Source organism: Lipotes vexillifer, unplaced genomic scaffold (genome assembly GCF_000442215.2).
Source record: "Lipotes vexillifer unplaced genomic scaffold, Lipotes_vexillifer_v1.1 scaffold112, whole genome shotgun sequence".
In the NCBI taxonomy this organism is placed as follows: domain Eukaryota; kingdom Metazoa; phylum Chordata; class Mammalia; order Artiodactyla; family Lipotidae; genus Lipotes; species Lipotes vexillifer.
In genome coordinates, this window is record NW_006776285.1 from 1579249 (window position 1) to 1602515 (window position 23267).

At 37.0% G+C, this 23267-nt stretch overlaps 2 protein-coding genes across 2 annotated transcripts in view; both read left to right on the forward strand.

Annotated features, from left to right (window-relative positions):
- Window positions 1–5165, forward strand: part of LTV1 (LTV1 ribosome biogenesis factor) — a 13789-nt gene extending 8624 nt beyond the window's left edge. Inside the window, exons 6-11 of the mRNA XM_007450316.1 lie at window positions 346–601; window positions 2708–2835; window positions 3759–3898; window positions 4189–4241; window positions 4433–4633; window positions 4759–5165. Coding sequence (XP_007450378.1) covers window positions 346–601; window positions 2708–2835; window positions 3759–3898; window positions 4189–4241; window positions 4433–4633; window positions 4759–4869 — 889 coding nt within the window. The 3' untranslated portion in view covers window positions 4870–5165. The remainder of the gene's footprint in view (window positions 1–345; window positions 602–2707; window positions 2836–3758; window positions 3899–4188; window positions 4242–4432; window positions 4634–4758) is intronic.
- A 704-nt stretch (window positions 5166–5869) lies between these two features.
- The window catches only part of ZC2HC1B (zinc finger C2HC-type containing 1B), a 33519-nt gene continuing 16121 nt past the window's right edge, over window positions 5870–23267 (forward strand). Inside the window, 6 exon segments of the mRNA XM_007450331.1 lie at window positions 5870–5897; window positions 14760–14790; window positions 14792–14819; window positions 17120–17181; window positions 17183–17234; window positions 17762–17900. Coding sequence (XP_007450393.1) covers window positions 5870–5897; window positions 14760–14790; window positions 14792–14819; window positions 17120–17181; window positions 17183–17234; window positions 17762–17900 — 340 coding nt within the window.

The window sequence follows — 23267 nt, forward strand, 5'->3', positions numbered from 1 at the left end:
TTGAAGAAGGAATGACCTGACGCTTCTTCTGTAGGATAGTAACCATTAGATGTTATAGCTGGAAGAGGCCTTCGAGAGCATTTAATCTGAGACTTCTGATTTTAGAGCAGAAAATGTGAGACTTGAGGTCTTTACAAACCATCGATAGATGGGGCTAAAGTCCAAGTTGCTTGATTGCTAGTTCATTACTTTTCCAGCCAAACCAGATGGGTCAAGCAGCACAGCTGTTCCTGCCTAAACAAGAATCCTGCCTCTGAAATACCCTCAAATTTTACTTGTGCAAAGTCATTTGGTTCTGTTGTTTTTCAAGTTGTTTTGACATTTAATTTATGGCTCTGACTTTAGGAAATCTGAGGCTGAAGATGACAGTGAGTGGGAAGATGTGGATGATGAGAAAGAAAGAGGTAGTGATGATGATAAATATGACCCTGCAGGCTCATCAGATGAGGATATGTCTTACCCTGGAAAACCTCTTGGGGCTGTAGAAAATCACTTGTTCTGGGAAGAAGAAACGAAAAGTCGCTTTACTGAGTATTCTTTGACGTCTTCGGTCATGAGGAGAAATGAACAGCTGACCCTACATGATGAGAGATTTGAGAAGGTAAACTCTCCAAATAAGGGGCCTTTTAATACTAGTTCCTAGTACATTTTATGACATTGGAACCCAAAGCTAGAACTTTCAGTGTTAGAAGCGGACTGTGTCTTTTATTAAAAGAGTGCATAAAACCACCCCACTTTTAATTCTGGAAAGAATGTGTATAAGTCAAAAGGTGACTGATCAAACCTCCTGACTTCCTCTTAGAATCTGATACATTGATTCTGAACCTCTCTGATCCCAATCCCTAAGATTATGCTGTCTTCCTCAAGCATTGGCCTGAGCATAAACAAAATTCCATTTCTTTCCCTTTTTTTTTTTTTTTTTTTTTGAGTGATTTTCTTACTGTTAATATCCCAGGGCCTAAAGTGGTATCTGGCATATGGCAGGGATTCAGACTGTTAAGTAAATGATGAGTAAATTCCTTCAAGGCGAATCTAAGGTAAAGGTTCTGACTTTGCTGCCTTTTCACTAAGTATTCATTTCCCTCTTCTCTCCAAGCAATAGGCAAACTATTAGTAATAACCTCACTCTTCAGGAGTTGTATCATTCCCTGCTTATTCTTTTACAAAGCCCAGCAGAGTTAACAGCATTGGAATAATACAGTAAGCATCATCTAAACCAGAATGAGATTTGTACATAAACAGGAGGCTCTTTAGTTACATGGTCTTTCAGCTTGCATAATCAATGAATTTGAAAATATCTGTGAAATATTATGAGGTAAAGATTTCTGCCTAGCATTTTGTTCACCAAGCTGAACAGAATAACTGCCTTTCATTTTCATTTTTAAAATTGAAGTATAGTTGATGTACAATATTATGTAAGTCAGAGGTGTACAATATAGTGATTCACAATTTTTGAAGATTATATTCCATTTATAGTTATTATAAACTGTTGGCTATATTCCCTGTGTTTGCACAATATATCCTTATTTTATACCTAATAGTTTGTACCTCTTAATCCCCTGCCCCTATATTGCCCCTCCTCCCTTCCCTCTCCACTGGTAACCACTAGTTCGTTCTCTGTATCTTTGAGTCTGTTTCTTTTTATTTATGTTCACTAGTTGGTTATATTTTTTAGATTCCACCTATAAGTGATATCATACTGTATCTGTCTTTCCCTGTCTGACTTATTTCACTTAGTATAATACCCTCCCAAGTCCATCCACGTTTTTTCAAATGGCAAAATTCCATTCTTTTTTAAGGCTGAGTAGTATACCATTGTGTGTGTTTTGTGTGTGTGTGTGTGTGTGTGTGTGTGTGTGTGTGTACACACACACACCACATCTTCTTTATCCATTCATTTGTTGATGGATACTTCATATCTTGGCAATCATAAATAATGCTTCTGTGAACACTGGGGTGCACATATCTTTTCAAGTTAGTGTTTTTGTTTCAGATATATACTCTGGTGTGGAATTGCTGGGTCATATGGTAGTTCTATTTTTAGTTTTTTGAGAAGCTTCCGTACTGTTTTCCACAGTGGCTGCACCAATTTACATTCCCACCAACAATGTACAAGGTTCCCTTTTCTCCACATCCTCACCAACATTTGTTATTTGAATTCTTTTTGGTGATAGCCGTTCTGTCAGGTGTGAGGTGATATCTCATTGTTGTTTTGGTTTGGGTTACCCTGATGATTAGCGATGTTGAACATCTTCTTATGTGCCTGTTGGCCATTTGCTTTTCCGCTTTGGAAAAATGTCTCTTCAGGTTTTTTGCCCATTTTTTAATCAGGTTGCTTGGTTTTTGTGTTTCTGATGTTGAGTTACATGTAGCTGTTTATATATGTTGGATATTAATCCCTTACTGGCCACATCATTTGCAAAAGTTTTCTCCCATTCTGTAGGTTGTCTTTTTGTTTTGTCAGTGGTCATTTTCATATTAAATGGCAGCCTGTATTCAGATTAGATGTCAGTCTTTGAGTGCAGAGTAGAATGTCTTCCACACCGTACTGTTATGGTGCTAAATCCTTGCTGACACTTAAACGGTAGTTGTGATCCTCCTAGGGCTTAAATATTGTACGAGAGTAAAAGTAATGTAAAAATACCATTTAAATGCTATAGTCTTAATACATTCATTTTTCATTTTATCTTTTTTCTTTATATTCAAGTTTTATGAGCAGTATGATGATGATGAAATTGGAGCTCTGGATAATGCTGAATTGGAAGGTTCCATTCAAGTAGACAGCAATCGCTTAGAGGAAGTTTTGAATGACTACTATAAAGAGAAGGCAGAGAAGTATGTTGACTTTTCCATGACTACTTCCTTTTTTTCATTTCAAATAAAGTCTGTAATCGCACAGCTGAATCTAGAAAATCACCCAGTCAAGATCCATGTTTAGAAAATGTATGTTTTCCTTAACCTTTGGCTCACATTTTGCTATTAAGAGTTTTGAAGCTGAATATAACAGTGGGTGGAAACATACTGAGAACCACTTTCTCTATAGCTTTGACCTGAGAGTCATGATGGAATAACTGAGGGTTAGAGTACAAAGTCATGTTCCACCTGGAGAAGGAGATGGTGCTTCTAGCCTCTTTGGCTGAAGAACTATTCTGACTTCTAAGTATATACACTCTTCATCTTCCTGAAAAAGGTGTTCTGAGAAGTAGATCAGAGTTTGTCTCTGCAGCCTGATTAGCATAACGTTCTATCCAAATATTTGGTAAATCGTCATCCACATCAAGGTGATTTCTCTGAGAGAAACTAATGAAGTGTTTACATCTGCTAGAAAGGTCTGATGTTCCCTGATCACTATCATATGTAGATCCCAGAGCAGGACAAGGGCTATATTCTTTGAGTGAGTTATTTGAATACTTTGAAGAGGCAGATGGGATGATGCTTTTCAAGGCTTTAAAAAAGATCATGTTATATATAGGAAAGATGCCATCTTGTTTAATGTGTTAAAACCTTGCAAAGACACAGATAGAATTTTCCTTCCTATCAGCAGAATGTATGTCCAAAACCTGCTGTAGAGGAGAGGCAAGCCTGAGTAGAGCTGATTTTGACTGGAAGTGACAGATGGGGAAAATGAGTTTGTGGATTTTAAAAAATGTTGTAGTTCCCTAAGCTCTTTAAGTGCAGTTTCAGTAACGTAACAGTGTAATAATGGGTGGTATTTTTTTCCCCTCCTCTATCTTCATTTTTGAAAACTCAACCAAAAGTTGTGTAAAACTGAATACTCTTGAACCCTTCGAGGATCAGGACCTGCCAGTGAATGAGCTCAGTGGGTCTGAGGAGGAAGAGATTGTTACTGTAGTTCTTGAAGAAGCCAAAGAGAAGTGGGATTGTGAATCTATTTGTAGTAAGTATCTTAGTGTCCATTTTACTGCTAAAAGTATGATAGTAATTTTAAAGTATTGGGTACATCAACTTCTTTGGAAAAGTACATATTTGTGAAAATGATTTTGAAAAATAATATTTCAGTAATTGAGTTGTAATTGAAACATTTAAAAACATAAGAGAGACTCCATTGTTATTTTGAACTATGAAAACAGTAAAGTCAGGAATATAGGAGGAACTCAGTAATGTTTGGCTGAACTGGAAGTATACTTATTGATACATGATTTTTGTGTGTGTGTGTGTTTTTTTAAGGTACATACTCAAATTTATATAACCATCCACAACTTATCAAGTATCAACCAAAGGTAAGTAAGTCCTAGTGTCCTGAGCTATTCGAAATACGCAGTGCAGGAAATGGAGTGTACAAATTATTTTCTCACAGTAACCCCTTTGTGGCTTGCAACACCATTTTAAAAAGCAACAAAAATGTGCCATTAGTGAGCTGTTTTTTAATAGGAGTGGAAAAAAACACAATGCCATTTGATCTTTCTTTCAGCCCAAACAAATCCGACTGTCTTCTAAAACAGGAATACCTCTCAATATCTTACCTAAGAAAGGACTCACAGCAAAGCAAGTTGAACAAATGCAGATGATTAATGACAGTGATCTGCCTAAGGTGTCAACCCAACCGCGTTCTAAAAATGAAAGCAAAGAAGATAGAAGAGCAAGGAAGCAAGCTATAAAAGAAGAGCGCAAGGTAAAGTAATTTTTTCAGATGTGAGATTTAGAAAGAGGAGGGGTGGGGGTGGTCACGTGAATTTTCTTCTGTAAAGTCAGTCTGCATCAGTGTGAAGATCTGAATAACAGCATATTCTTGCACAGGAACGGAGAGTGGAGAAGAAAGCTAACAAATTAGCCTTCAAACTGGAGAAAAGAAGGCAGGAAAGAGAGCTGCTGAACTTGAAGAAGAATGTTGAAGGTCTAAAACTGTGACAGTGGAACATTTCAGATAAGGTGCATTCCCCATTACGGGCTCTTTGTTATGTACAATAATGAACGAGGATCTTCAAAGAGATAAAACTGTTCGCTCTGCAATTTTTACTGGCAGGTATTCAAAAGAAAACAGTACAATATTTGTGTTTATACCAGTAAGTTTTCTCTGCCAGCTGTCTTGTAAATATTGTAATATTTTTAAATTTAATATTATAGGCTTAAATTTGCTTAAATAAATGACTTCATGAACATGAAATGTTTGGATAAATTAAAGGAAAATGTCTTCATAACTTAAATGGAATTGATTTGTTCTTCATTTATTTGTGTGGTTGTTCCAGTTGCCTTTTGCAGATGTTCTCAAATATTTCTTTGAAATCTCTCCACTCCTTTTCAGTACTTAAGTGGTTTGATTTCCTATATGTAGAAAAGTAACCCAGTTAAGAACTCATTTGAAATAGAGTGGCAAGAAGAGCTTCCCTGAGAAGGTTCCACTGGTAGGAATCTAAGTTTCCCCTTGCTGTATGCAAAGGGTTATTTCAAAAGGATGGTAAAACAATATTGAGGTTATTGGGACTCAGTTACTGGCTGACTTGTTTTTGGAATTTAGGAAGAGTGAAGACAGGAAACAGAATAGAAGAAACAATCAAGAAAACTTCCTTGGCTTCAGTGAGTACCTGGCTCAACATCAGAAATATTGACTTCAGTTTAAACTAGAAAGCTTGTCTTTTCAACGTTATTTAATGCTTGGAACCATTCATACTTGATTAAAATACATGGTTGAAAACTTTCCCTGTTTTTTGATGAGATTTTTTAACTTCTCAACTTTTTCAAGGTTCAAGCAATGACACATCACAATTGTTAATTATTTGGTAAACTGTGACTTTCTTGGAACAGACAAGTTGTTAGTGACCCATGTTCATGTGTCCATGGCTAATATGTTGTTATCTGGACTGTTCTGAAAAAAAATCTGTGGACACTGTTGGTCTGAGTTGGGTGCAGAATGGCTGAGGTAGAACCATTCTTAGCAGGTGAGCTGCATTTGATATCTAAGTTATTAGAAAGTGTCTTCATCTATAATTTGATTATGGCTTTTCCTCAGCTGGGAGGTGTTATCTTGTTCTATACGTTATAGGTTCTAAATCTAATCATTGTCGAATTTTTAAAAGAGTTGTGAAAAACAATAGCATTAGGTACTCTACCAACACTGATAGAAAAAACTTGGCTGAAGAGCTTGTCATTACAGAAGTAGAATACTGGAGAGTGTGTATTTAAATGCCAACCCGCAGAAGCAAAGGGCCAGTTGATGGTTTATGTTAGTATCAGGAATGTACTAAATCCTAAAGAGATTGACCATTTATTTTGGTAGCCATCTCATTTGAAGGTTCTTAAAACTGGCAAGAATCTAGAATGTTACTTTGACTTGGTGCTCTTCAGATTCCATCTTCGGAGCTTTTAATTTCACCACATCTGACCCAAATGGTTTAAATTAACACGTTATATATTTTGCAATTAAGAGAATGTGCCTATAAGCCACTAGTCTTGGTGAAGCATATTGTGATTTAGACTGATTATCCTCCAAATTTAAAGATCTTGATTTTATTCTGGAAAAAAGTTCTTACATGATATTTTCTATTATTTCATAACATTTTGGAATATTTACAATGTCAGTCATATAAACAGTGGTTGGGAACTTAACATAAGTTCCGTGTTAAATGTTAGGTGTCCAAAGCAATAAGGGGTTTTTGCCTTCAAGGACTGCATTGTCTGAGGATGCAGGGTGTGTGCAGCAAAATATAACTAATGCCAAGTCACTGTGATAAGTACCACTTGAAATGAGGATCTTGGTACTTGCTGTTCCCCCTGAAGTGCTCTGGCTGTAAATAAATCATCCTTAAGGATGGTGCTCAATTGTCACCTCCCCTATAAACTTTTCCCTGACCGTGTATTTAAAAATAGCACAAACATCCCTCCTCTGCATTCCTTATGCTCCTTGCCTGCTTTATATTCTACTGGCATCTGATTTTATCTTCTTATTCAGTCTCATCTCACTAGAACAAACTGAGGGCAGGGTATTTTTGTTTACTACTTTATCTCCAGGGTCTAGAACAGAGCCTGGCATTTGGTAAATGGTCACTAAGAAATATAAAAATGAATGGATAGTTGGGACGGACAATTCAGAAAAGAATTGCTTAAGCTAGAGGAGAAAAGAATTGCTTAAACTTGGAACAAAAAGACCTAGCCTCAGTGTTAGCCAGAAAGAAGACCTCAGGCATCCCAGACAGTTGGCAAAATCATGAAGAATTTGCCTGCTGTATCTTAAGGACCTATTTTGTTTAAGCACTGTCTGCGATTGGTATAAAGTCACTTTTTTCAGATACTTTAGAACTTATTTTACAAGTCAAACTAAGTATCAAAAATTCTTACTATTTGTGATTATTACCAGTGATGTCTCCACATCTCCGTTGTGATGTCATCAGATCACCTCAGGTAAAGGACAGAACTTTAGCTATCTTGTAACTTTACTGTTAGATTATCAATACTTTTATGTTGCTGCTTGTGTGCTGACATTAGTATGTTTTATCCAGCTTGTTTGTTCCAGTTAAAGGTCAGAAGAAGGTAAAACTTCTAATGGCCTTATGGAGAATGTATAATAAAACAAACATACCCGCTATTCAAGTTAAGAAATAGAACACAGAAGCCACTTATAGGTGGCTTGAATAAATACTCAATTTATTCAATCTTTTTCTTTCCTTGGGTAACTTTTATGAATTATCTGGACTTTTATATTAATCATCACCTGCATGGCATCCCTATAGACACAGTATCTTGTTTTGAGCAACTGAGAAGCACAAATCTAGATCAATGAGGGAAATAATTGCTACTGTTTGATCAAGGCATCCTTGAGAAGATGAGCTGAATAGTTTCTGAGTCTGACTTCAGCTCTTAGAGTTTACAAGAGCCCCATGTGGTGATGTCAGTGAGCCAGGTGATGAGTGAGTCCTGGGAACCCAAGTGACCATAGTTGAAGCATCCTGAATCTCCTGCCAAACTAGGCTTAGCAATTGTCTGCTCATTTTATATTTTATGCTTCTATACTTATTATGACCTCTCTTTGTCTCTGAAGAGATGAGTGCAGAACTTTCCTGTGGAGTGAAATGAGTATCCTCAGCTTATCTAGACATGTGAGTATGAAGGGTGAGAAGGCACTTTGCTGGGATTTCATCAAGCAAGCCAAGTATAGAACAGAATGAGAGCCAGATATATATAGGACATGCTATCCTCAGATTACAAAGGCAGTGAATATCTAGGTTAGGACAGCCTTCAGCATGTCTGTGTCTTTAGTCCCACTCCTCCAGTCTGAGCTGGTTGCTTCTCTAGTTCTGGTGCCCAGCTGTTATCCTGGGAATCCCCTTCTCTCCCTCCTCTATTGAATGGCTATTTGTTGTTACTCACCTTGTTGTGGAGTATATCCTTCAGTAATTCTTGAGACAGAGTACATGGGATGTAAACTTTTTGAAAGCTTGCACGTCTGGAAATGTATTCTACCCCCATATTTGATTGATAGCTTGGCTGGGTATAAAACTGTGGGTTGTAAATAATTTTCCCTCAGAAGTTTAGAGAATTTTTCCCCATTTATTTCCATTTTTACTATTTGTAAATCTGAAGCCATTCTGACTCCTTATACTTTGTATGTTACTTTTTTTCCCTCTAAGTAGGATCTCTGTCTTCAGTGTTCTGAAATTTTACAGTGATATTTATTGTTCTAGACATACTTTCATTTGTGTGGGTGTCCTCTCAAACAGGAGGCTCATGTCCTTTCACTTCTGGAAATAGTTTTAAATTATTTTTATTTTCTTCCTTGCATTTTCTCCTTTTCTCTTCTGAACTCCTATTATTTAGAGTAGGACCTCCTGGGCAAGTACTCTGATTTGCTTATGTTTCTCTCCATTTCTATGCCATTTCACTCTACTTTCTGGGAGATTTCCCTAATTCTATCTGCCAACCTATTGTTGAGTTTTTAATTTCTAAGAGCTTTAATTTTCCTTTAAATTTCTCTTTTGTTTACTTTGGGCTTACATGCTAGAGATTTTCCTCAGATCTTTGGAAATTCCTGTGTGTTTGTTCATGATTAAGATTGGAGGACGAGAACACTAGGAACTCTGGATGGGTAACATTGGTTGATTTTGAGCTTTTTTTTTGTAGGGTGGTCTGGGTGAGCTGTTTGGGAATTTTCCCAATGTCAGTATCTTTAGGTCTTTCTCCATGGAATGATTATATTCCCAGGGAAGCTTCCATTCTGCCTTGAGAGTAAGGGTCTAGCAGGCAGAATTCTGTGAGCCAGGTAGAGGAAGGTGGGTGTGGGATATTCTCTGCTTCCAGCATCACTGATCATGAGATTAATCACTAGATTATATACATATACACACATTTGTATGTGTGTGTGTGTATGTATATATGTGTATACATATACAGTTAATCCTCATTAATCATGGAACCCCTATTTGCAAATTCACCTTCTCACTAAAATTTGTAACCCTAAATCAATATTCATGGTGCTTTCATGGCCATTCGCAGATATGACACATACCTGTTAAAAAGTTGAGTCAACCAACACACATGTTCCCAGCTAAGGTACAACAAGGTGATGCTCTCTGCCTTCCTGTTTCAGCTGTCCTACTGTAAACAAGTGTCCTTTTTATGGTCTACTTCGTGCCATGCTTTTCATAATTTTGCACTTTTTCTTGGTGATTTCACTGTTTAAAAGGCTCCCAAGCATAGTGTTGAAGGGCTGTCTAATGCTTCTAAGTACAGGAAGGCTGTGATATGCCTTATGGAGAAAATATGTCTATTAGATAATCTTCATGCAAGCATGCATTATAGTGTGGCCGTGAATTCAATATTATTGAATCAACAATATATATATTTAAATAAGGTATCTTTAAACAAATTCATAAAACAAGGTTGTGTGTTGATAGGTTGATAAAAATGTTGTAACTTTGTATTTCCCCAGGGAAATAGAAATCCATTTGTATAGTGCACTATTTGAGAGTAATGAATGAGTCAGTATTTGTTCATTGAGTGCTTGCAGGGATTTATGGAATGCAACTAGCACAAATAATGAGAATCAACCATGTATACGTGTATATTACATCTACATCTGCCTACCCATGCCTTCAGCTGTGCCTCGTGTTGACTCATCGTGCACAGACCTCCTCTCATCCTTTCTGGGGAGTAGACTTCTGCTAGAATTGGAGAAGGACAGTCACCCAGGGGCTGTGGGATGAAGGGGGGCGTTCTAGGAATCTTCACTTCTTTTTAGAAAACTTTCTCCCTGGTCCTGCATATTTTAGCAATCTCTTCTTCCTCCTCTTCACGTATCCTGTCCCCGTGTCAGAGGTATGTGCTGCTCCAGGGGTTTCCGTGATTTTGAAGGGCTCTGCAGTGTAAGTCTGGATGGTTCTCAAGTTTTTTCTACCATCAGCCTGGGAAGTGGGTTTTGATGTAGTTTTATGTCCTCCAGGTTGGCTACCATGGTCGATCAGCTTTCCAGATTCCAGTTTTTTATTCTTGTCCTCTTCCCTCCCTGTCCTGGTCCTCCATGTTTCTACATCCCTTTACTGTAGTGTTTTGGGGGAAAGCAAAAATAAGATGGAGTGTTCTCTTTGCCATCCTAACTCATTAGTCTCAGTTCCTTTTTTTATAAGTCATGTTCCTGAGATAATAAGTTTCAGCTAGTATGCCACCCCCTTTGCCATAAGGCCCTGGAAGATGTCAGTATTGCTAATATTTGCATGTCCTGGACTGCAAAGGACTTAAAAAGAGTTTCTTGACTCACTGACAGCTAAATGAGAAAATGTCTTCCTTTTTCCTTCTCTGTAATGCCTTTATAAGGAAATGTGGATTGGTAGGTATCTCTACAAAGCATTCTTAACTTCCAGCTCAGAAAGAGAATGTCTAGTCTCAAGTAGAATTTCTTCCAATTTCATTACAGCCGTAATCCTCTCCAGGTTTCTTATAAAATTTTTGAACTGAGATCTTTGTAATGCTTATTTTTTCATTGTTAACATACTAAACAAAACTGTTGATCACTTCCAGATCACTTTCCTCATTTTAAAAATTGTCTTAAGATTATGAACCAATGTATAAAAACAATAGCCACTTTAATAGTCTACTGAGACTCCAGTTAGAGAGGGTAAAGTTAGAAATAGCTAAGTTAATACACATTGTTTTAGAACCTTTTCTATCAAAAGGGTTTTTTTATGTCATTATTTTTAAACAGCAATGCATAATCTTTATAGAAAAATTGAAAATTTAGGAAACTAAAGAAATAGTCACCTTTTTTCTTACCACTCAGAGGTAATTACTATATATTAAATGTGTAGTGTGTGTGTACCATATATATGTGTATATATATCTTTCCAGTCTTTATTTGTAAATACATCAATAAAAATGCATATTAAAATTTTCCATGTTATTCTCCCACAAATCATTTTTAATTACTACATTCTCATTCACTCATTGGCAACCTACTTCTGTAAAGGCCAGAAAGTATAATTTTTGGCTTTGCAGGTCATAAGGTCTCTGTTAAAACTACTCAACTCTGCTGTTGTAGCACGAAAGTGACAGTAGATATTTTATAAACAAACAAATGGGCCTGACGGTGTACCATTACAACTTTATTTACAAGATCATGCAGCCTCTGATTGGGCCCACTGGCCACAATTTGCCAACCCCTAGATATGTAAACTTTTAATTTTGACATAATTCATGAAAAGTTGCAAAATATTACAGAGATTCCTGCACTCTTTATCCAGTTTCCCCCAAGTTACATCTTCACTACAGTACAGTATAAAAACCAGAAAGTTTGCATTGGTATAAGGAGTGTTTATAGTTCTATACCACGTTATTACAGGCATAACCACCACTGCAGTAAAGATACAGAACCGTCCCGTCACCCAGAGGTCTTCCTCATTCCACCTCTGTATAGTCACAGCCACCTCCCTCCCTGACCATCCCTACCTCTTAGCAGTCACTAATCTCTTTCCCCCCTCAAACTTGTCATTTTGAGAATATTTTACAAATGGAATCATACACTATGTGACCTTGTGAGATTAACTATTTTCACTCAGCAATGAGATTGAGTCAGGTTGTGGCATGTATCAGTAGTGTTCCTTTCTGTTGCTGAGCTGTGTTCCAGGGTATGGATATAGCACAGCTTGTTTAACCATTCACCTATTTAAGGGCATCTTGGTTATTTCAAAAGATTCTTTTAAGGTTCTGTTGATCTCTGTTTGGTTGTCCATGTTCCCTTTCTTCCTCACCGTCAAGCTTCCAAGTTGAATGTGGTTCAGAATGTGGTGGTCCATCTATCTCAGGTGTTCAATTGAGTCTTATTGTATCTGTCATTATTTCAAATGCATTGAATTCAGAGCTCACTGATTTAAACCAAAGGTCATTGATCCTCCAGGGACTTCCGTTTGCTTTGCAGGTTAGTAGTGATAACAGTATCTTTGTATTTATGGTGATCGTTGAGTAAATAGTCTTAATACTTGTAGAGACAGAGACTCAAGTTTGAGTCTCAGTGTTACCACTTACTACCTGTTGTCCTCAAGAAGTCACCTAATCTTGAACCTTCATTTTCTTATCTGTTAAGAAAGAAAAAAGTATCAACCCTATCTCATAGGATTGCTGTGAGGAGTTAAATGAGATTACATAGGAAAAGTGTTTGGGGAACAGGAAATCACCCTACAAATGTTACAGTAATAGTCATAAAAGTAAATCATCCTTCATTAGTATTTTAGAAAAAAGCAGTTTTGTAATTAGGATGAGTAGCTTTTATTAATGAGTAAGTATGTGGAGGGGTGGGATATCCTTGCTGGAAAAAAAAAGAAAATTAAGACCCAGTTTTTATAGAGTTAGAAGGCCAGAAGAACAGAGAAGAGTGGTATTTCTGTATGCTGTAATGGATGACCTTTGCTGCAAATATAATACCATCTGGCAGATGTGAGAAGAGATCATTTAAATCAACAGTATCTGTAATGAGCTACCATCTGATTCCTGTTAATCAGGCCTTCCTTTTTCAAACCGTCTTCCCATGGTTTCCATGACCCTGTTCTCTCCTGCTTCTCCTTCTGGCTTATCATCATCATCTTCTTGGCCCTTAAATATAGAGTTCCCTGGGGATCATCCCTGTACTTCTCTTTCCATGACCTCTTCCCTGGCAATATCATGCCTTTACATCACTCTCCAAACAAAGCCTACATCTGTGTCTCTAGCCCTGACCTCCCTCATTTCCATCCTGCTGGCTGGATGACTCTATCTCAAACTCAGTATTTCCAAAGCTGAGGTCATTTTTCTTACAAGATGGCCCTTCTTTTCGAATTCTTTATTTCTATCCATAGTTCTACCCTCTTCTCAGTCCCTCAGCATTCTTCTGTCACCTCCCAACTCCCCCCAAATCTAGTCATCTTATTGATTCTTTGACCACAGTTTCTCCCATTTCCTCTTTCCTTTCCATTTCAGGCCTGCATCTTCAGCCTTTTAACTAATATCCCACTTTCCATCCTCACCACCATCCATTCATCCCTCCTCAGCTTTGTCACATAAATCTTCCACAGCTCCGTTCAGGTTCTTCCTACTCAGTGTCCTTGATAGCTCCCCTTGTTTGTAGAATAGAGCCCAAATGGTTAGTCTAATACAAAATCTTCTGTGTGATCAAACTGCTTTTTTAATCTTATATACTCAACTCCAGATGAACTGAAAGGCAGTAGTATGAAACAAAACTTATTTTTCAGAATTCCACAATGGTTGGCTTTTCTAACTTCATTTAAAGTAATTTATGGGCATACTTTCCTTTTCTGTGCTGGACCCATGTATGGTTTCTCTCAGTATTCCCGCAGAGTTACATACGGCAGGTGTTTAATTATTTATTGAATGAATGATTGGTCCTATGGTAGAAACTCAATTCTTGTTTGACCCATACATGTAACAAGTAATTATTGAGAACCTTACTGTGGGTCAGGTACTTTGAGGCATTGGGATATAGTAGGCACAGTTACTCAGTTTTTTTTTTTAATTTGAGTTTATTCTTTAACTTGGAAAACACTACAATAATTGAATATTTTTTAAAAAAAACAATAGCAAGTAGTGAGCATATTATGATTGTAGGCCTTCACTCATTCTCTCCTGCATTTAAAATGTCAGCAGTGAATGTTCTTCACAGGTCCCATAAAGAGATCCTGCACTAAGCACCACCCCTGGGATGATGTTCATCATCCTCATGTGCTTCTCCATTGTAACGGCTCTGTCCTTCCTGATTTGGAGCAAAGCCCACCAATCTGCTTGGTCCATTTCATCCTCTTCTACTTCCTTCCTCTCAGGTAGGAGTTTTTCCGGCAAAGAGATTTATCAGGAGAGAGAAAGCCATTCTCAGGAAAGTTTACCTTAAATTCAATGACTAGGCAACCCTTTTCATACTGTCCATGATAAAATGGCATGCCTTCATTTAGCACATACATGGCCTTACATTCTAGTAGCAGTCTTAAAAGATGTTACCATTGGATTATTTATGACTTCATACTATGGTATCAACTTTGTACTTGTGTCTAAAGCTAAGCTATCAGGCAGTTAGTTTAAGAATATATTAAATATTAAATAATTATACTCTAGTTGCCTGAAGCATATGGAATTTATCTGTTCAGTGAAGTGAGAAGTCTAGGTTAGGAGAAGAAACCGGGTGAGTTTTACAGAGGATCTTCCTAATAGAAGGAAGTAGTTGGAGAGGGGAAAAGAGAGGATATCAAGCTATTGAGGTCTCCTCCAGTTAATCATTTCTTCTCGGGCAGGCAATTCTGTGAAATTAACATAATGTGCTCTTGGATCCTATACAGATGGCAATCAGGAATTATTTCCCTGTGAAGTCTGGAAGACGCTTTGCAGCAGATGTTCTGGTAAACATAAAGACATTTTGTAGATGTGTTTCATTGGAGTTAAATGAACTGTCAAGTCAGTGAGGAGGCCACAGTGGCAAAGATTAAAGACAGATGTGGAGGGAAAGCAAGGGGAGAAAAGTACATAACCTATGGCTGGCAGGCCCAGAGGACACTTAAGCAGATCAGTGCTGCCCCATTCAAAAGGGAACTTATTAAACATGGTCCTCTTACTAAAAGGAAGCCAGATGAAAGTATCTTGGCACAGCTGATTGTCTCTTGAGAGGTTTTGGCTCTTTCGCCTTTTCTATAAGCATCAAAAATTCAAATTTTAAGGCCAAAGCACCAGGGAAATTAGCTAGTCAAGAGGAATGAACATTGAATTTGGAGCATCTGGAAACTTGGCTTTTAGCCTCAAATTTGTCACTAATTCTGACAAGTCCTTTAACCTCCCTCTGTTTCCTGCTTTGCCACGTATAAAGACAGAACTCTCTAGTTTCAGGGGTTTTATGTAATTTGAACAAAATGGATGTAAGGCTTGTTCCAAGACCTAATTGTTAATTAGATTCAAGCTAACTGCATGTCAGGTCCCCGGATTGATGCCTATAAAGTTGAATAAAAGCTTGATTTATTTCAAAATTAGGGAAACAGACAGGTAGTAGGCCCCCCATATTATGAAGGAGTTCCCAAGAAAAACGATTTAAAACAAAAATCTAAGATGATAATGAACTGTTAGTTGGGACATTTAGGTCAAAGAGACTTGTTTTGAACTTAAAGAATTTGGACTATAAACCTGACTACATTTGGGGCAAAAGACTACCAAATGAGGTTGTAGGTTTTATTTCTGTGGGGAATTTAAAAGTGAAATATCTGTTCTAGTTAACCGCAGCTAGAGTTTGCTGGATCTAGAAGGGGAACTCACAGGGCCTGTTGTATCCCAACAATCCACTAGGGAGCTGCCTTTGCTAACCCAGGACTGCACCCCATGAGAATGGATTTGAGACCTAGAAGGTACCGTTTGAAGAGGGATCACTAAATGCCAAGTATTCTTGGGTACTCTTGAGTTTTACTTCATTTACTTCATTCTAGGCTACAAAGAGCGTTTGATCAAGTGGTCTGCTCTCTCTCCTTCAGTTTAAAGTGGTATGGCTTGTTCGTAGCCAGGTGCAGTGATTTTCATGGAGCCTGTATTTTTGGGGTCTGGACAAAGCAACTGTCTAAGTGATAGCTATTATGAGTTACATGACCACCAAGGAAGAGGACTTAAGAGTGGAAGGCAAAGATCCTGGCATTAATCCCATAGTGGTGCAGTGCAGACTTTATAAAAATGGTACACAGGCAAACCTCTGTGTGCTGGCTCCCTGGTTTTTGTACCAGAAATGCTGAGTACTTACAGGTCTACTGCCTGAAGTAGGTTTCTCTGCTGCTTGTCTTAGTTTTCTCTGCCGATTGTCTTATAAGTATTGTAATATTTTAAAATTTAATATTATAAGCTTAGATTTGCTCTAAAATAAATGACTTCATGAATGTGAAATGTTTGGACACACTAAGGGAAAACGTCTTCATAACTTAAATGGAATTGGTGTATTTTTCATTCGTGGTATGGTTGTCCCAGTTGTTTCTTGCAGATGTTCTCAAATATTTCTTTGAAACCTCTCCACTCCTTTTCAGGAGTTAAGTGGTTTGATTTGCTGTGTGTAGAAAAGTAACCCAGTTAAACTCAATTTTGAAATGTTGAGTGGTAAGAAGAGTTTTTCTGAGAAGGTTCCACTGGTAAGAAGCTAAGTTTCCCCTTGCTGTATGCAAAGAGTTCCTTCAAAATGATGGGAAAACAATGTTAAGGTTATTGGGACTCAATTCCTGGATGACTTGCTTTTGGAATTTAAGAGCAGTGAAGGCAGGAAACAGAATAGAAGAAATAAGAAAAGTTCCTTGGCTTCAGTGAGTACGTAGCCGAATATCAGAAGTAATTTATTTCAACTTAAACTAGAAAGTTTGCCTTTTCAACATTATTTAATGCTTGGAACTATTCATTGAGTCCAAGTGATAGAGTTAAATATGTAAGACCAAATTTTAAGTAAGTTTCTTTAGCTGAAGAGGCCTTTTATTGACCTTGCCCAAACACAGTATCTCGTTATGTGTAACATGGGTGAAGAGAGCCAGATGGATTTGCTCTGCTGTGATTTGAGAGTTAGAGAATGAACTTGGCTCTGAAGGTGCAACCCAGTCACTGCAGCAGGGGCTGCTTGAGTACACTGAGGCATTTCGAACTTTGTGATTGTACATGTTAAAAATTTTACTCCCCACTCCTTCTTTTCTAGGAAAGGCATGGACCAATACGTAGAAAACTGTTCAACAAAAAACGTAAACCTTTCAATTCCTTAAAGATTACAGGGCACTGACATTCCCACCGTGTGGAAGGCTCCTCAATCCAAGGTACTGTCGATATCTTCCTTGCTGTTCTTGATTATCTCCTTCAGTACATTAAAGCCTCTTTCTGGCTCTCTGGTTTCATTTTTGCTTGATAATGCAGTGTAATGTCATGTAAGTATAATCCACCTTTACTGTTTTCTTTTTAATCATGCTCACTTAGATTTCCATATGTATTTCAGATACTTTCCAGATGTGGCAAAAAAATCTCGTTTATATTTTCATTAGAGTAGCATTAAATCCAGCAATTAACTTGGAAGACAGTCATTTTTAATCTTACATTTAAGTCTTCCTTTAAAGTTTTGTAATTTCTTTGTTTTTCTGATTGTTATTTTGTGTTTTCCCTCACTATTGTGACTTGCAAATTTTATTACTGTATTTTCCAAACCTCTTTTGGTACTTTTGGAAAACAAATTCTCTTTTTTCTCCAAATTTCACAGTTCTGTTTCTTGTAAGTTCAAATCCTAGCTTTAAAAAAAATTATAATGGTGAGATATATAGTCTAGGTTAGTATACGTTTTATTTTTTTATAGCCTCAACCCATGAGAAAATCTAACTGGAGACAACAACATGAAGACTTCATTACTGCGATTTGATCAGCAAAGCAGTGTACACTAGCCATTAAAGAAGGCCGGCCTCTCCCACCTCCACCCCCTCCGTCCATCAACCTAGGTGTGTGTCCAGTTTGGTTTGCTTTTGACATTTTACTCTTAACCAATTGAGGCTATGCTTGATTTTTGGCCTAGTCATTATGCCTTCCTCCTATAAACTCTAAAATTAACAATAGTAATTAAATTATATAAAAGTAAATTTATAAAATTTATATTATCCTGTTTTTTCAATTCTGTGTAAAGATTCTGTGTTTCCTTCTAACTCTACCTCAACATGAGTGTACCACTGTACCCAGTGTCATGGCATTACAGAACTCCAGGGGATGCCCCTCACATCCTGGTTTATGAGAACGGAGCTAGGCAGAGCAGTTTAAGCAGTTCTGTAATAGCTCCATAGCATCAAATACCCACAGCTCTTTTAATTTTTTGAGATAAAAATATAAAATACGAAATCACCATTTTAACCATTTCAAGTTGCACAGTTAGTGGCCCACAGCTTTTTTACCCTAAGCTTTTTATTTTGAACATTTTCAAATATACAGAAAAGAGGAAGGAATAGTACAATGATCACTCATATACCTTCCACTTAAATTTGACAATTTGGACATTATTGTCATATTTTTTTTATCTCTTTCTCTTTTTTCTGTGAGGGGGCATAAATATTTTAAAAGTAAGTTTTAAACATCATAACACTTTACCCATAACTATTTCACCATGCATTTCTTAAGTACATTTTTCTGCATAACCACAGTACTATTATCACACTAAATATGTGAAGTCATATTTTCCCAGTTATCTTAAGAATGTCTTTTGAAGCTCTCCCCTCACCACTCAGCCACAATCCAGGATTCAGTCAAGGTTCATGCATTGTCTTTTGTTGTCTCTTTAGTCTCTCTTAATCCTGCACAACACCCCTGCCAGGCCAGTTATCTTTTAGAATGTCTCATGTTCTGGATTTGTCTGCTTTTTAAGTTAAGAAACGTTTAACTTGTTTCTCCATCCCCTGTCTTTTTGTAAATTAGAAATTAGGTCCAGAGGCATGATTAGATTAATGTTAACACGAATCCCTTATCAGGTATAGGATTTTCAGATATTTTCTCGCATTCTGCGGACTGTTTTTTCACTCTCTTGATGGTACCTTTGATGCCCAAAAGTAATTTGATGAAGTCCAATTTACCTATCTTTTCGTTTGTTGCCTAGCTTTTGATGTCAAATACTCCAGTATCTTGAAGTCTTTTCCCTGTGTTTTTTATTCTAACAGTTTTTATAGTTTTAGCTCTTATATTTAGATCTTTGATCCAAGTAATTTTTGAATGTGGTATAAAGTAAAATCATTAGAAGTTGGATATCTAGTTTTACATGTGGTACCTTTCTCAGCACTATTTGTTGAAAAGACTGTACCTTCCCCATTGAAAGTTCTTGGCACACTTAGCAAAAGTCAATTGACTATATATATGAAGGTTTATTTCTAGGCTCTTTATTCTATTCCATTTTTCTATATATCTGTCCTTATACCAGTACCACACTGTTTTGATTACTATAACTTTGTAGTATGTTTTGAAATCAGGAAGTGGAGAGTATTTTGAGATTATTTTGGCTATTTAGAAACTTTGAGATTCCATATGAATTTTTAGGATGGGTTTATTTCTCTATTTCTGAAAATGCTGTTGAGTTTTGATAGGGATTGCATTAAATCTGTACATCACTTTGGGCGTAGTTGTCATCTTAACAGTATTGTCTTCCAGTCCGTGAACATGGAATGTCTTTCCATTCATTTACGTCCTCTTTAATTTCTTTCAGCAGTGCTTTGTAGTTTTCAGTGTATGAGTCTTTTGCCTCTTCGGTTAAATTTATTTCTAAGTACTTTATTCTTTTGATGTTATTGTAAATGGAATTGTTGACTTTCTTTTCAGATTGTTAGTGTATAGATGTACAGGCAATTTTTGTGAGTTGACTTTGTCCTGCAATTCTGCTGAATTTTGCTTATTAGCTCTAACAGTTGGTTTCTGGTGTGGAATCTTTAGGGTTTTCTACATATTTGATTATGTCATTTGTGAACAGAGATAATTTTACCTATTCCTCTCCTATTTGTATGCCTTTTATTTCTTTTTTGTGTCTAAACCTTCTGGCTAGAACTTGAAATACCATGTTAAATAGCATTGGTGAAAGCAGACATCCTTTTCTTGCTTTCCTTTGAGTATAATGTTAGCTGAGGGTTATAAATGACTTTTTAAAGTGTAAGTAATAACATGGGTATTATAACATTTGGAAGTGATATGTATGAAAATAATGGGATAAGGTTGAGTGAGGAAAATGAATGTATATTGTTGAAAGGTTCTTATGGTATACATGAATAGGTATAGCATTGTTTGCAGGTAGAGTATTATATCATAAAGATCCCTATTAATAAGCCCTAGAGTAAACATTCAAAAATATTGATGTATAGCTAGTAAGACAATACATAGACTGGAGATAAAATGGAAAAAAATTCAATCTAAAAAAAGACAGGAAAAGAGGAAAAAAGGAATCCTGGTAGGATAAAAACAAATAGCAAAATGATAGATTTAAACCAAACCATATGGACAACTGCATATAAATAACCTAAACACTTAGGATAAAATGCAGAGATTGTCAAACTGAATACTAAAGCAAGGTCCAATTATATGCTTTCCACAACAGACACACCTTAAATATAAAGACACAAATAAGCAAGCCAAGCAGGTGACAAAATGAGGTGAGCCAGGTGGGCCTAGAGAGGCTACACCCTCCCTAAGGGACAGCTGCTCCTACCTCAGCACATGGCTGCCTCAAAGGAACGCACACCCTAGGTTGCTGGGTCTGATTTCTCAAAGGATGGCAGGAATGCAGACTTCCTTATTTATAAATATCAGAAACTCAGTGTTTTAGAAACTTCAGGTTTCAGTCTCTGAGATTAGAAGTCAGGAGGTCATTTTACTTGGAGGGGTGGGGACAACTAGGAGGCAACTCAAGGGGGATTGGTGGGAACTCTCTGTGTCTTGATCTGGGCTGGTTTCATGGGTGTGCACAGTTTGTGAGCATTTCATGGAGCCGTACACTTATGATTTGTGCTTTTCCTCTGGATAAAAAGAGAAATAAATACCAGCAATGTCTGAACAATTGTAGATTGACATGTTAAAAGCACAGGGAAAAGATAGATATGCATTCAAATAATAATCATAAAACCGGAGTAGCTAATACTAATATCAGGAAAAGTAAACTTCAGGGCAAGTATTATTAACAGAGATAATAATTAAAAAGATATATTCATCAAGAAGACCCGTCAGTCTGAAATGCTTGTAACATTTTGACCCAATTGACATCTATAGCTATAGTGTGATACACAGCAACAGCAGAATATAATTGTTAATCAAGTACACATGTAACGTTCAACCAAGATAGGCCATGTGCAGGACCACAAAGTGGGTCTTAATAAATATAAAAGGACTGAAATCATACAGACTGTGTTATTTGACTACAATAGAATTAAATTAGAAATTAATGATGAAAATATATCTAGAAAACTCCTGAATATTTGGAAATAAATCATTTCTAAATACCTCATGGATCTAAGAAGAAAGAACAAGAAAAATTAGAAAATATTTTTTGAACTGAATGGTAATGAAAACATATCAAAATTTGTGGGATTCAGCTAAAGTAGTGCTTAGAGGGAAGTTTATAGCTTTAAATGCTTATATTAGAAAAGAAAAAAGGTTTAAATCAATTGCCTTAAACTTCCTCTTTAAAAAGGTAGAAAAAGGGCTTCCCTGGTGGCACAGTGGTTAAGACTCTGCCTGCCAATGCAGGGGACACGGGTTCAAGCCCTGGTCCGGGAAGATCCCACATGCGGTGGAGCAACTGGGCCTGTGTGCCACGGCTACTGAGCCTGCGCTCTAGAGCCCATGTGCCACAACTACTGAAGCCCGCGTGCCTAGAGCCCGTGCTCCACAACGAGAGAAGCCACCGCAACGAGAAGCCCGCACACCACGACACAGAGTAGCCCCCACTCGCGACAACTAGAGAAAGCCCACGCGCAGCAATGAAGACCCAATGCAGCCAAAAATAAATAAATAAATAAATTTATTTGTTTAAAAAAGTTAAGAACAAATTACACCTAAATTAAATAGAAGGAAGAAAATAGTAAATGTAATTCATCATATTAACAAAATATTTTTTAAAGCATATGATCATCTCAGTAGCTACAGGAAAAAAGCCTGTGAGAAAATGTAATACCCATACATGTTTAAAAAAGAAAACTCTTAGAAAGGTAGAAATAGAAGGTAACTTCCTTTTAATAAAGGACATCTCTGAAAAATCTACAGCTAAATATCACACTTAATGGTGAAAAGCTGAACAGTTTCCCACTGAATTTAAGAAAAAAGCAAGGATGTCTTTTCTGACCACGTCTAGTTAACACTATACTGGACATAGTACCCAGTGTAATATGAAAAAATTACATGTTTTATACACACACACATACATACACATAAATTTAAAGGTTGGAGAGGAAGAAGTAAAACTATCCTTATTCACAGACAACATGATCATGAATGAGTAAATGTAGAAAATCTTAGGAAACTACAAAAAAAGCTACTGAAATTAAAAGTTCCTTTGACAAGCTTTCAGGTTATAAGGTCAGTATACACAAGTGAATTGTATTTCTATATACTAGGCATAAGCAACTTAAAAAATGAAATGGGGCTTCCCTGGTGGCGCAGTGGTTGAGAGTCCGCCTGCCAATGCAGGGGACACGGGTTCGTGCCCCGGTCTGGGAAGATCCCACATGCTGCGGAGTGGCGGGGCCCGTGAGCCGTGGCCGCTGAGCCTGCGCTTCCAGAGCCTGTGCTCCGCAACAGGAGAGGCCACAACAGTGCGAGGCCCACGTACAGAAAAAGAAAAAAAAAAAAATGAAATGAAAAATGCCACAATCATGTAAAAAACATGAAATACTTAGGCATATATTTAACAAAATATGTGTAAGACTTTTAAAATGAAAACCACAACACATTGCTTAGAGAAATTAAAGAGGACTAAAATAGATGGAGAGATTTACCATTTTCATGGTTTGGAAGACTCATGCATTGTGTTATGATATCAGTTCTCCCCATATTGATCTATGGACTCAAATGTAGTTCCAGTGAAGATCCCTGCAAGTTTTCTTTGCCAAGTAGGAATTGACCAGCTGATTCTAAAATTACACAGAAATTCAAAGGATCTTGAGTAGCCAGGATAGTTTTGAAAACATAAAGTTGGAGGACTTACACTACCTGATGTCAAGACTTACTATAATGTTACAGTAATCACGAAAATTTGGTATTAATATATCAATTGAACAGAAAAGAGAATCTAAATATAGATCTCCCCCCAATCTATGGGCAGTTGACTTTTTTTTTTTTTTTTTTTTTTTTTT